The following is a 14,536-nucleotide window of genomic DNA, read 5'->3' on the forward strand; positions in this document are numbered from 1 at the left end:
AACAACATCACTGCCTTGACCCTGAGCCCTTGAAGGTTGCTCTTAAAGCTTCAGGGTGGACTTGCCTCTGTCTTGCGCTTCCTAATGGTTCTTGCGTTACACCGGAGCTCTACCAAAGCTTCCCTGGTGCTGCGAGTAGGCAGGAGTCTTTTTCATGGGCCCATGTGCTCAATGGGAGGTTTGAGGATGTGAAGCAGCCTGAGTGTTAATAGGAGAAGCTCCGTGATTTTGTAAGCTAGATGGAATCTTAGGAAGGGGATATGAATCCCCTCTAATAATGCTTCCTATTGACTTATTAAAATTTCATTGCAATGAATACCATTGCTCTGGGGAAGATGGTATGACCTTCCAGCTCTAGATACTTTAAATCTGTCCTGACCCTTTGAAGGCCCACACTGTCAGCAGTGAACCAGGAGGAGCATGACAGAGGTGCACTCTGGAATATTAGAGTTTAAGCCACCTTAGAGACATGAATGGGGGCAGTGGGATAAATGAAGGAGGGCATTCCCCCTCTCTTTCCTCTTTCTATCTTCTTTCTCCTTCACACTCTCACTTTTTTCCATCAGTCATAAAACCCCTCCTGTCCAGGACACAAAAGATGGAACTTTTCATCCCTTCAATGGCCTGTATGTCTGCGGCCCTCGGATCAAACAGTCAGAGACCAGCTCACAGCTGTAGCTGTCGGGGCATACACAGCTGAACTTAATGTACCTAGGGCCACATCTTAACCTCTCAGCTATGTCCCCCACACTTAAAGCTAATCCTCAAGAGACTTTCTATACCAGCCCCTTTTCCTTCCTTTCTTACCGGCTTTTAAATGAAACTCAGCTTAGCTATGCTAATGATTTCCACAGCTCTTTTGCAAGAAAATTAATTAACAACTAAAGTGAAACAAGTCTGAAACTCAGAAGGGAATCCTTCTGATCTGTTAAGGCCTTAATCCTTGTTAAGATAATTAAAATCCTGGTAATTAATCACTAGGAACTGCTATAATTGGGCAGATGTAGTCCTAATGATATCTTTAATGATAGAGAGTGACGGTAGCATGTTCAGCCTGCGACGTGTAGGCCAGATGACGGCTGGCATGTTTTACCTAATGCCATAAATATTGTATTTATTGATTATCGAGGGAGTAATTCATGATTAGACCTCCTCTACAAAATGCTTTACACTGTTTACAATCACGAATGTTGCTTTTGTCCTGAATTAAATGTATTCGGAAAACATCAGTCGATGCTCGTGGCCCATAAAAGCATTTTAATATCATTGTGTTTGTGTGACCTCCAAATCTCTACAGAGTGATACTGGTTCCTGGCTGTTTGTGTCCACTATTCTGTAGCGGTTGACAGCTCGAGACCACAACCCAGCCACTCTGCCACATGCACACGTAGATCCTAACATATCAGTGTGTGACAGGTAGAGTGTACCAGTTCCTGTCAAAGAAATTTCCAGCTGCATTTAGAGTCGAGTCAAAGGTCCGTTTACGCCGAAGAGTCACATTAAGTTTCTTGGGCATTTACGGACACTTTGCATGATTTTAACTGAGCTTTTCTGTGCTTTAAGCCACAAGATCATATTTTTAAACCCAGCTTTTAAAACGATGAAACACTTTTTACGGCATTTTCCTCACACCACTTGTAGCAAGTAGCACAAAATATATACAAGCCTATTTCAGTTTCTGTGCACAAGGCATGAGGTGGCTGGGATGTGCAGATCACCTTTTCGTGTCAGTTACTGTCAGGTTTGTCGAACCCAAAGTGCTGTAGAAGGCAAGTGAATCTCAAATTACCAGGTTAGGCAGCTGACGTTACAGTTGCGTGGTGCGACGTCTGCTGTAATGACGGTATTGCAGCGTTTATGTCCACAGTGTGAGGCGAATGGATCAGTTAGATAGTACTGAAACCATTTTTTTCAAACCGCGTGATTATAACCAGCACATTTAGACCATTTCTAACTAGTTTTCTAAAGGATGTTTTTTTTAGTATTATGATTATGAGAAAAAAAATAACAATAAGCAGTGGAAGAGATAAAAAGGCCATTAAGAGATTGTGCTTAATAGGAACCAAGTGACTCCAAGCACAGAATTTACTTTAGTTTTCCTTATAATCACAAAGTAGGCTTATTAGTAGTCTTATTCAGTGTCAGCAGTAGACCACTTTGTATAGTTTATTTTCATATTTGTAATACATAGATCTTATTTTGCAAGTCTGCCTTCTACTGTGCTTTGGGAGGATTGGATGGAGCAAGGTGAAGGAAGGATGATGGGATTGATGAAGGGAAAGGGTGATCCTGACTCAGAGCCTGTCCCCGGATGGTGGCCCCAGAGCAAAGTTTGGTTGTCTGCAGAATGTACCTTGAAGGATGTAAAAATGTCTTTTTTCTCTCTTTTATCCAATCTCTTCTTTCTATCCTTTTTCCTCCTTTTCTTTTTATTTGATCTCACCATTTCGCTCTCTCTCCCGCCAGATTGTATCAGGATAGACTGTAGCCTCAGTAAGTGGTTCTATCCATTTTTCTGACTAAAATGTATCTGTCTTTTTCATCCTGACTCTGTGCCGTGGCGCTTTCTGCTCTCTCCTGTCCACATGATTTGTTTCCCTCCACTCATTACCCGTGTCTCCGCTCCCATATTTTCTTAGTTTTGAAAACACAACTGTTAATTTTGTCCCATCATTCAGCTTTTTTCTCCCGCCTCTATTGTATGTCTGTCCCTTTTTTTTTAATTACCTGATCGGTGTTTTTCTTATTTGCTTTTGTCACTTTAATTTCCCCTTTTCTGACATAGATTTAATTAATCTTTCACTTGCGTAATTATTAGAATTTTCCATCCCACAACCTTTCTCATTTGTCTACCACTCCCAGCTATGAAATTATTTCATTGCCTTCCCCCTGCTTATTCCCCATTCTAGTCATTTTCCTGTCAACCTTTTCCACAAACACATTCAGAAAAGGGCAACTTGACACTCCCCTGTTGGATGTCCCTATTTTCTATTATGCGACGCTGAGTTTCGGCTCCACATGGCTGCACACACAGGTGTTGCTTGTTTTGTTTGTGGGGGGGAAAAAACGGTAGTTTTGTCCCCCCCTTCAAAGCTAATTGCTTATCCACTGAGAGATGGCACCACCTGGTGTGTGCTTGTTTTCCGAGCAAGCTAATGTTTTTCTGCCTCATGCTGACAAAATGATAGCAAACTGTTATTTCTATCACGGTCACTGACAATTGAACAACTAGCCCACAGGTAAGTGCTGCCAGCAGTGGTGACAAAGTAGAGAAAACCTCTTGTTTGCCACAATGATTGCATGTCTGTGGGTGTGTTTCTCAGTTTCGATGAAGTATTCGTGAAGGGGGAAAGGTTGGGGCATGACTTTGATCTGTGTCTAACAACAACAGCTGAGAAGGTACCAATTAATAAATCACTTCTGTTTTCTTTCCTGCCTCATGTATGTTTAGAGAATTAGGCATTAATTAATTTTCTACTTCGTTATTGCAGCCAGATTAATCACATTTGTCGTTACAGTATATCATTCGCATCACTGCACCTAAAAGCTATTCATATAAAACTACAATGCAAAAACCTCATAAGCTTCCATCGGGCTTCGAAGTGGCCTTAGTGTATGTCGAATTATGTCCCTAAATATGTGGAAGAGACACCAGAAGAGGAAACATTTCAATTATGCTTAAAAGAGCACAATACCCTGGATTAACCACTAGATGTCAGCCTAACACAAGGGTTTAGCTCGATTAAAGACTGACATACGTTTTTAACCATCCGCTTTGTTCCAACATAGCGTTCAAACATTTCACTGTGAACCTGTTTAAAACTGAAAGCTGTGGCATCGGCGGTTCTGTGTTCAGGAGGTTCTGTATGCTTTATTGTTAAAGCTCAAAAGAAGCTGTTGAGTTTAAATATTGATTTTCTTACGCATTCTTTCTACTTAAGCAGTAATTTGTTGCAGACTTGGAATTCAGTGGTTTTGCAGGGAATATTTGATTTAACCTTTCTTTGTTTCTTTGCATGACTGATCTTGTGCGGTAATTTCCTTTTTTATGGGTAGGACTTCTCTCGGTCACACAACAGTGTGTGAGAGTTTCCAGTATATACAGTAAGTGTAACTGGACGAGAGTGAGGGACTGTGTTTGTATCTGTGTGTGTGTGTGTGTGTGACAGAGAGAGAGAAAGAGAGAGAGCGAGCAAGAGAAAAAGCAGTGAGGGAACAAATCAGGCAGAACTACAGACAACAATTTATTCAGTACCATGACATCTCCTGGTCGATATCGCCTCCTGAGTCCTACAAAAGCTTAAGCCTTGAATCTTAGTAAGAAAATCAGGATTACCGAAGTGTCTGCTGGTTGGTCCACAAAGAAAGTAGCCAGCAGAACAAAGATTTTGCAGGCTGAGCATTCGTTTTAAATTGTAACCATAACGAAGATTCATGTATCCTCTCCTGGACACTCTGGACAGGCCATCCATCATGGGGCTAACACATACAGTAGAGACAGACAACCATTCACCATTGTCTTTGGACTGTGGGATGAAGAGTATCTGGGGAGAATCTGCACAGACACAGAGAAAACATGTAAAATCTACACAGAAAGGCTCCAGCCTTGATTCCCTCTCAGGACCTTCTTACTGTGACACTGAAACAGTGCTAACCATCACACCACCATGCAGTTAAGTATGACATTAAGATATATATTCACAAATATTTGGTAGTACCCACAAATAATGCATTTAATGGACTGCACTGTTATTGACCCGCTTTTATGTCTGGACTTTGGACTGCCTAGTTTTGAAAGATCGGCTTTGTGTTTTATTAGCTCAGTTGACTTAATGTGTCTAGATATGATACATAGCATAGCTGTAGCCCTCAGCTCTGTCCAGGTCAGGGTGTCAGGCTGATGATATCTGTTTGGAGGGTGGCCTTTCAGCCTCCAGCAGCACCTTTTCTTAGCGAGAGATGAGATGCGATTTGGCATGACATATGGCCAGCATGTGGGGTGTGAGAACTCCGTCTGCTAATGCCATAGCCTTTGCCCCATTCATCCAAGTGCTCACTTCAGCATAGACTGAAACGCCCAGTGCATAGGAGATATTACAAATAACTGTTCATTATGCAGGACTGAAAAATACAGGGTGTAGAAATCATCACAAGACTAAATGGACCTTTTAAGCTTTGTAACAAATTCATTCACTAGTTATGCACATTTGTCATTTTCCAAAAGAACATTTCAAAATAATCAAAAAGTAGCTTTTGAAGAGTTAGCAATGAAATATTTTTCAGAATGGAGAGTTGGTTAAAAAGCTGCAGTTTTATCTTAATGTGCACACTTTATCCTCTCGAACATGACATTTATTTTAATGGGAAACACTTCCCCAATTCACTGCTAGCATACTGTCACCATACTGATATGGTAGTGAGGTCAGTGTATGTACAATTAATTTCTCTGACTTGAGAGTTCAGCCTACATGCTGTCGTGAACACTGTTTTTTGTACTCTTAGATCTGTATGCTGTGAAGTAGATCTTCCTTAACATTGTAATTTCAGCAGCCAATCAGGAGACAGCTGGCTTAAAGGGCTTTAAAGGGTGAATAACTAAAATGTCTCATGGTTGAACTGAGGTGCCGCACCAAGGCTCAATATGAGATAAAGAATGATCTCTTTTGACTGTAGCGTGCAAAGCCACTCTAGCAGAATCCAAGAATAGCAATATGGAGCTGGAAATAAGCTTAATAAGTCCACTCTCATGTGAAACCTTTTCTTTTATCACTCGAGCCCCAGTTTGTGTCTTGGGGAAACATAACATTTGCCATCTGTTAACACAGCCCAAGCCCGACTTATTTTTTTTAAGCAAACACCCCCCCCCCCCCCCCTTCAAAAAAATGTCATTTTCAAGTCAATACTTAACTAAAATGGACCTTGTATGGTTTTGACCTTGAACATTACATTTTCTTTTGCATGAGACACATGCGCAGTTGATGAATCCAATAGTAATTCTATGTGCTCACTTATTTTTGTGCAGCATGCAGGAAGATTTCACCACTACTTTCTGATAGTGGTAGCAGTATTTTAACTGCTTACTGATCAGCTGCACATGCAGTATCCAGGTTATATTACCAGTGTGACCTGATTTCTCCAAATGTCCTGGTTTCTCAGTTGAATGTACTCATGTTGACTTTGGCTTTTATCTGTTTGAACTCACTTGTTCAGTGAGGAGCAGAATATAATATGAAAGAATGCAACAGGAGTTATATAATGTTATCAGCACTGTAAATTGCAATTGACACAAAGTCGTAAGTGTTTGTACGACTACCATTCAGTACCATTGCTTAGTATGCTATTTATTATGTCCACACTCTCTTTGTAACATCCACACAATTAAATACTTCTAATGAAACACTGCAATAAAGTGAGTGATTGTACAATATGTCCAATACGAAACTGGATGTGATCCACAATGGAGGAATGAAAGAATAATTCCTCCCTCCACACACACCTGAATTAAAACACATTCTGTGCTTCATCAAAGTACCATGTGCTATGTGCAGCCTTGGCTACTGAATTAAATAGCAAAGTTGAAGAGCCCTGCAACCATTTTTACTGCAGATACAATGTATGTATATATATATATATATATATATATATATATATATATATATATATATATATATATATATATATATAACTTGACCTGCTCAAGAGTTGGTAGTTCATCTTGTAATCAGAAAGTTGCCGGTTTGAGCCCCGGCTCGGACAGTCTTGGTCGTTGTGTCCTTGGGCAAGACACTTCACCTACCGCCTACTGGTGTTGGCCAGAGGGACCGATGGCACGATATGGCAGCCTCGCTTCCGTCAGTCTGCCCCAGGGCAGCTGTGGCTACAACTGTAGCTTGCCTCCACCAGCTGATGGCTGATAACTGTGCAGGGGCGGATCTAGCAAAGTATAGCCAGGGGGGCCGATAGGGCATTAACAGGGAAAAGGGGGCACAAAGACATATTTTTCTTTCTTATTCTCATTTAAAATGTCTAGCTTTTAATAAATAATTATCCGAATCTTACACCCAAAGATTTAATCTGATGTAAAATGTATAGAAGTCCAGTAGTGACAATTAAGTCTAATATACCCTAGTAAGCTATAGTACTTTTTCCATCTGTGCAGTCTGCAATTCTGTTGAAGAAAGATGTTGAATCTATTTAATTATTCTTCAAAATTAATTGACTTCTGTGCATTTTTTTTTTCCACAGTGCATCAAATTAAAGTTGATTACATCGATTAAGCATCATGAGGTGGAGGGTGGTTGGTTCCCTATTTTTAGCTTTTTTTGCTGGGAGTTTGCAACCCTATTAGTTAGGTTACTTACTCTTTAAAATACCAGAATAGGGAGGATGGAGTAGGTTAAGTTTATTAGATTGATCAGTATTGCTGAACTATGAAATATTTTGGGTGCAGTGTATTTTTTACATACAGGTATAACAGAAGAGCTTTAGTGTTTTGTTTTGTTTTTTAACTTGAGTATGAACTTATACAAAAAGCAGCAAGATATAAAAAAAAGTTTTATTGATTAAAAAACACTATATCGGATTCATATCGGTATCGGCAGATATCCAAATTTATGATATCGGTATCGGACATAAAAAAGTGGTATCGTGCCATCTCTAGTCTCAACACACACATATATATGTGTGTGTTGAGACGGCGGTGTCATGACCACTGAAAATCTGAATAGGTAGTTTGTTCAGTCTAAATTGTAGCGAATTGGGTTCTTATCTACCTCCGCTGCTTGGTCTCACTTCCCTCCGAGCAGATGGCTTTCTCTTATTTTCTCAGTGAATCACAAATATTGAATTTGAATGAGTTTCCAATCGCTCACTTAAATCATGAGTCACCATGTCTTGTCTGAGCCAAGTAGATGTCAAAGATGGAGTTGCAGTAGGCACTAAAAGTTGCCGTCAGCATTCGCAACATCCTACAGTTTGGAAAGTTGGAGCATGTATCAGAGAGAGACTGAATAAATTTTGTTTTGGAGATGCTTGGATTGGGATTTGATTTTAAAAAGGCAATTTAATGCTCCAATGGAGGATGGCTCTTTTTTTCTTTTATTTAATGTTCATTGTATCTTCCAAGACTCCAGGCCAAGGGTGATGCAATGAGCCAATGAGAGAAGGTTTATTAACATAATGCCTCTGGTGCACCCTCAGGGATTGGTGCATAATTTAATATAAGCAGACTTGTGTTAAAATCAGTCATCTTGCTCAGTAAAGGACAACTGAAATGAATCTTGCATTTTTCCAGTAGTTAACACATTTAAATAAAATTAGCAGTCGTCACTGTGGAATTGGTGAAAATGCTGAACACCAGCAAAAAAAACAAATGCATTAAATATATGCAGCCCTTCTAGCATTTGCGTAGGGGGAAAAAGTGTGCTGTCACACACAAACAGCCTGTTAAAAACTACACATAAATATCTCTGTGCAACTCTGTTTCATTTTAGAATATTTTCTCACATTTAGCTCTTTGCTTGTTTTAATGGAAACAAACCAAATGCCTCTTTAAATGTTAAACAGGCATGACTTAGTAAAGAAGTTCTTTGAAGCCTTTATAAACATCAAAGGAATAAGCAATCAGAACATTTTCTAACTAGAGCTGCAATGGAATGTACTAATGTGTTTGTGTGGAAACACGGCAGCATAATAAATTGTATATGTATGCAGCTGTCTGCTACTTTACATCGGGGTATATGGTAACCTATGTAATTATATATAGTGCTAAGGCCAGTAGCTATGAATGATTGCAAATGCCAATGATACATAACAAGATAACATATGAGTAATATATACTGTATGGCCTTGACAATAAATCACACGATACTTGAGAAAACAAAAATGTGGACTCACAAAGTCACTGCGTTTTATTTCCTGACGTACTTAATGTTGCTACAGCCCATTCAGAACATAAAAGCAATGCTGGAGTTTATACTTGGAAGGTGAAGAACCAGACTGCAGTTTATACTGAGTGAATGTGGAAGATTTAAAAAGACTCTCGCTGTGCCTTTTTCTTATTTACCTCCTCCCTTTTCCCTTCTCTAGCTGCTTCCTCTGGATCTAAGAACCTTGTGGCAAAGTTCTCATTGGTCTCATGTCACAAGTCTACACTCTCTACACCAAATCTAACCTCTCAAAAAATTCAGATTTGCAACTTGAGAAAACAGAGAGAGACAGATTCAGTGTCTAGCTTTCCATGTTGAAAACAGTGTGTTTAGGAATACCGATTTTGCCCTCCTGGTCCACTGAAGAGCTTGTGGAGGTTGTTGGAAAGGAATGCAGGAAGCTTGACTTGCTCATTGACATCTTAAACCTCAGCAGTGTGTGTACTGGACCCTTTCGGTTTCAGGGGATTCATCTTGGCAGCCAAGCGGTTAAGCCATCTTTAGCACTAACACGTTGTTCTCCACACACTGCTGTCTGTCACTGATGTCTCACTGTTGTGTTGGAGTTTTGGAGTCTGGACTACGACATACCTTCTCATTCATTTTTATTGTTTTGCTGAACAAAGTAAGAAAAGTATGTTTTAGTGTTGTTTTAAGGGGATTGTGACTTTTACATATGAACAAAAGTAGCAGCAGCTTCACAGGTAAGGAGAGAATGATTGGCCCATTTCCCAAGTGCTCTTAAACAGAGCAAGGAATTTTTAAAACATCTCTTTCCAAATGTCCTTGCTTTATTTTGGATTTATATCTTATTTTACTTTGCGCGCAGAAACAAAATCATTTCTCAACACAATCATTTCAGCTGACAAAAATGTGTCAACTGAATTATCCCAGCCCATTCATCTTTGGCTAATCTCCCGAGCTCTTTCAGATTTGTAGGTCTTCTGGTATGGACCTTAAGTTCACCCCAAAGTTTTGTCAGTGGAACTCAAGTTAAATGTTTATGCAGGCCAGTCTCTAACATTCAATTTTGGTCTTCTGGAGGTACTTCTTCACCAAACATGGCCTGTGTTTTAGGTTGTTGCTGTGTTGGAAGACAAAGCAATCACGCAAACCAAGTTTTGCTGCTGACTACTTGAAATTTTCTTTTGGAATCTTCATATATCCTTCTTTCTTCATGATTCCTTCCACGTTGATGAGATTCCCAGTTCCAGATGCCTAAGCATTATAACATAATGCTCCCACCACCGTGCCTCACTGTGGATATCACTGTGGTGTTCTTTGGGTTGTATGCTTCTCCCTTCTTTCTCCAAACATAAGCAGCCTCTCTGTGGCCAAAAAGCTCTAGTTTCATCTCATAAGACCAAATGATGTGTTTCCAGTATGCAAAAGCTTTTTCCAGGTTGTCCTTGGCATACTTCAGTCTGCGAGCTTCTAGAAATTGACTTAGTCAAGTCTGGAATTGTACTCTCAAAGATTCTTTCACTGGTGTCTTTGCAGTGGTGTGGGGGCTTTAGAAACAACTTTCCCTTATTTTCTTTCCAGAGTCTTTAAAATCTTTCATTTCCTGCCTCTGCCAGGTCCAACTGCATAGTTCTCTTGGAATTTCTTAATAATAATTATCACTCCACACCGTAAAAAAAAAACAAATCCTAAAAAAACAGTAATATTCTGGCAGCTGGGGCGCCAAAATAATACCATAAAAAAAACTGAAAATAACTTTTTCATAAAAATACGGTTATTTTCAGTAATGACAATACAGTTTGTTGCCCTAATTTTACATGGGATTTTGCCTTTTTCAAGTGCTTTTAAACATTAAATTGGGAACATGTGATTAAACAATGAAATTACCTATAAACAAGGTCAATGAATGCTGCAATATGAATAATAATACTTAAATGTACAGAAATATACAGTCAGTTGGTTTAAATAATAATGGATTGCATTCATATAGCACTTTCTGAGACCCTCAAAGCACTTTACAATTCCCCTCTGGCCATCACCAGTAGGTGGTAGGTGAAGTGTCTTGCCCAAGGACACAACCACCGAGATTGTCCGAGCCAGGGCGAGAACCAGCAACCTTCTGATTACAAGACGAACTGCCAACTCTTGAGCCACGATCGCCCTAAATAACACTAATAATTATTATTATTTGATGTAAAAAAAAGTTAATTAGAAACATTTTATATATTTTTCCATAGCATTACATTTGAATTTAACAGTTCAATCTTTTAAATAACGGACAAATATTTGTGAAATTTTAATGCATTTGTGAATGTATTTTAACAATCTAAATATGCATATGTACAGACAGATACATTTAAAAAACAAGAAAATTGTGTTTTATTACATTTACAGTGATTTTATGTTAATTTACATTTGAAACGTAAAATCACAGTCTATATATGTAAATTTAATGATATTCTAGAAGAACAGCACAAAACTGTAAAATACACAGTAAAATACTTTTATATTACTTTTTTTTTTACAGTGCAGTTCATGACACTTAGAAATTCTGCGAATTTCGCATATTCATCTCTTGTTTTGTGATAAGTTTCAACTTTTTTGGCACGATGCTTTCTCAAGTGAAACCTCAAACTCTTGAAGTTGAAATTGGAAAATTAACTTGATTTTACATCTTTGAGCATTAAAACATTAAAGCACATCATTGCACAGCAGTATTTGTGCTGTGGCTCACAAGTTCAGTTTTTCAGAGGGTTAATAATATTGACCCTAGTAGTTTTTGCTTTATTCTGAAATAATTATATGGTGTGCAAATAGAAATTATATATTATTTTTATTTGAAAACTAGTATGTTTAGAAATCCAATGTTGAGAATTCCCTGCTCTGTTCAAAATGCACTTTAAAAAAGCTCAAAATTTTGACAAAAACTTTAAATGTCGTAGTGCTTATAATAATTTTGTTCCTATCTGTATATTTAAAAAAAAAAAGAAAAGTATGCACTACTGCAATTCTCATTAATTTTTTAGTGCTTCTGTATTACAGATAGCTGGACATCATATGTCGGGATTAAATATAAGTAATGAAGTAAAAAAAAACAAAAACTTTTCATATCCACATAGGAGTTTCATTTCATTTCAGAATTATGGTAACAGGAAAACAAAAGCAGCTTTCACAACTGATGGGATCCTGCAAATGAAATGGGCCGTCGACATTGGCCAATGATTGTGTTAGAATATTTGTTTTTAAAAATGCATTTTATCAAACCATAGGCATTGCTGCACCACTGAAAAATGTGTGCGTAGGCCTACAGATAACAGTGTTCTTGACTCACACAGTATGTGATATTACAGATGGATTGTCTTGAGCTGTCTTGTGGCTCAATCAGTGGCATCACAGTAGTCCAGGTGGTCATTGTGCCTCCTTTCAGCGCTATGAGGCTTTAGTGACAGCCTACATGTTGACTCATTGCGGAGATTCTAATGAAAGAACTGGCACCAACCTGGAGCTGTCGAGACCCATGCTGTCTTACAGGACTGATGGTTGTCCCGTGGGATCAGACCCTCTTACTCCAGCATGTTGGGAAATGCGGTTCAAATCATAAATCAGCATCCCCTATGGGACCTGTGGGGAAGAGAGATGTAAAAGATGACAGGCACTGATAAGAAGCATGCAAAGGAGGGTGAGGATGAAAAGGCAAAGCAAAGAAGCAGGGCACAGATGGCAGTACGAAAGGGAAGATGGGGGTTGCCTGTCTTTGATGCTCCAGCAGGAGCTCTAAAATTCTAGAGAGGATGGAGAAAAATGTATGATTCATTTCCTGCTTTTTGAAATCAATCAGGTGTCCTCTCAACATCTTCCTGACTCAAACACGTATTCTTGTCCATCTGCAGTTCGAGAAACTATCGAGAGAAGCTATTTCATCATTCTAAAGCACCACACCTACAACCCTCCTGCAATTGGGCAAGAACAGTGGGAAGTAAAAAGTGTGTGGTCCCTGATAGCTACCAGTGAACACAAATGCCCTAAGAACGAGCAAGCATCACATATTTTTCTTCAACGAAAGGAAAGTACACACACTCCTGTACATGCACACACATGGGCACAGGCTGCCTTATCTTGGTAATTGGGACGGGGGGTCAGAGCGGCAGGCGTAGATAATCATGGCTGGGGGACATAATCTGTTTGCTGCTCCCCGCCCTGCTTCTTATTTCTCTTCTCTCCCTCCCCATCAACACACACACACTCCCGCACACACACACAGTTTTGTAGTCTATACACATACTCAGCCACCTCTCATCTTTTTTGTGTGTGTGTAATGCAGCACCATGCATGAGATATTTTGGATGCGCCTGTAGGAGGGCTGTTTTGCTGTTGTGTCAGCATGCAACCATGTACTCAACTGACTACCAGACCCCCCACTTACCACTCCCCAATTCCTTCCATGCACCAACAAAACACATCCCTCCCGATTCCACAGTTCCTTACAAAAACGTGACTCTGCCCTTGGAGCTCCTGCACACAGGTCGAGCTACTTTATGGAGTTGGGAAATGTAGTTTTGAATCAGAGAAATATAGGCAGTAGCTGTAACAAAAAAAAAATGGGTGGGGGGGGGGGGGGATGAAGAGGAGGATCATGATATAGATGTCTCCTTGTATTTTTATCTCCGTTTTCTGCTTATATCTTTCCGTCACAGCCATCTTTGCTGTTAGCAGATGGCTGCCATTTAGATGGCATGCGTGCAGACACAAATGCACACACGCATGCACAAAAATACACCCAGCTTTTCATTAGATCTGCAGCGATAGGCCTGCGCTCCTGCGAGTCACAAAATATGATATCTTAAGATAGGAGCCAAACGGCATTATCGTCAAAAGAGGTCTTATCCTGATAACACTGAAGAGCAAAATAAAACCCCCGTCTCTTGCCATAGAAACAATATGAACTTCTGGAGTCTTATGTAACGATTTCTGCTACGAGCCTTTCCTCTTACAGAAACAATATCATGTCCAAATGGATCACTTGCCCCAGTTGAAGAACCCTTGGCCCTCCTGCACACCACATCCCACCAGAGTAGAAACATTGTTTCTGCTTCCATTCCCACATTTGCTATATGTACATAATAGCCATTTAGTAAATGGTGCTTCACCAATGCCTGCAGAGCAGAAGGATATAAGGCTCTCTATCCAAGCTCACATGTATAATCTATATAATATCATGGCTCAGCCAAAATACTCCTTCCAATTTAGACATTGCATCGCTCATTTTTAAACGAGACACTTCTGCATCTGAAAGTCAATGAAGGTAGTTAACACAGTTACCAGTCATGAATCATAAAATGGCACCCCTGGGTCTCCGAATAAGGCGTCATTTGCATAGTCTTTACCTCTGTAAATTCAATTTTCACCACATATATGAGACATTTGTGGATAGCAGGGAGCAGATTTTGTGATTCGAATCGAGTAGTGCTGCATTCTGTTGCAAAAAAAACAAGTATGTAATGTCACTGAAAGCATTTTAAAACCACTGAACAATAATTAAGTTGTTCGTGGCCTCATCATACGCTGAGTGGCAAAATGAAATTTCACGAATTATCTTTTTCAAGCGGATTTGCATAATTATTTTACTTCAGTGCTTCTATTTTTAA

General features: G+C 39.4%; 1 protein-coding gene across 1 annotated transcript in view; it reads left to right on the forward strand.

The window, feature by feature from the left end:
- Positions 1-14,536, forward strand: part of nrxn2b (neurexin 2b) — a 728,828-nt gene that overhangs the window by 356,026 nt on the left and 358,266 nt on the right. The window contains 1 exon segment of the mRNA XM_085143691.1: positions 2,467-2,493. Within this exon segment, the coding sequence (XP_084999817.1) occupies positions 2,467-2,493 (27 nt within the window).

Source organism: Neolamprologus multifasciatus, chromosome 3, assembly GCF_963576455.1.
Source record: "Neolamprologus multifasciatus chromosome 3, fNeoMul1.2, whole genome shotgun sequence".
In the NCBI taxonomy this organism is placed as follows: domain Eukaryota; kingdom Metazoa; phylum Chordata; class Actinopteri; order Cichliformes; family Cichlidae; genus Neolamprologus; species Neolamprologus multifasciatus.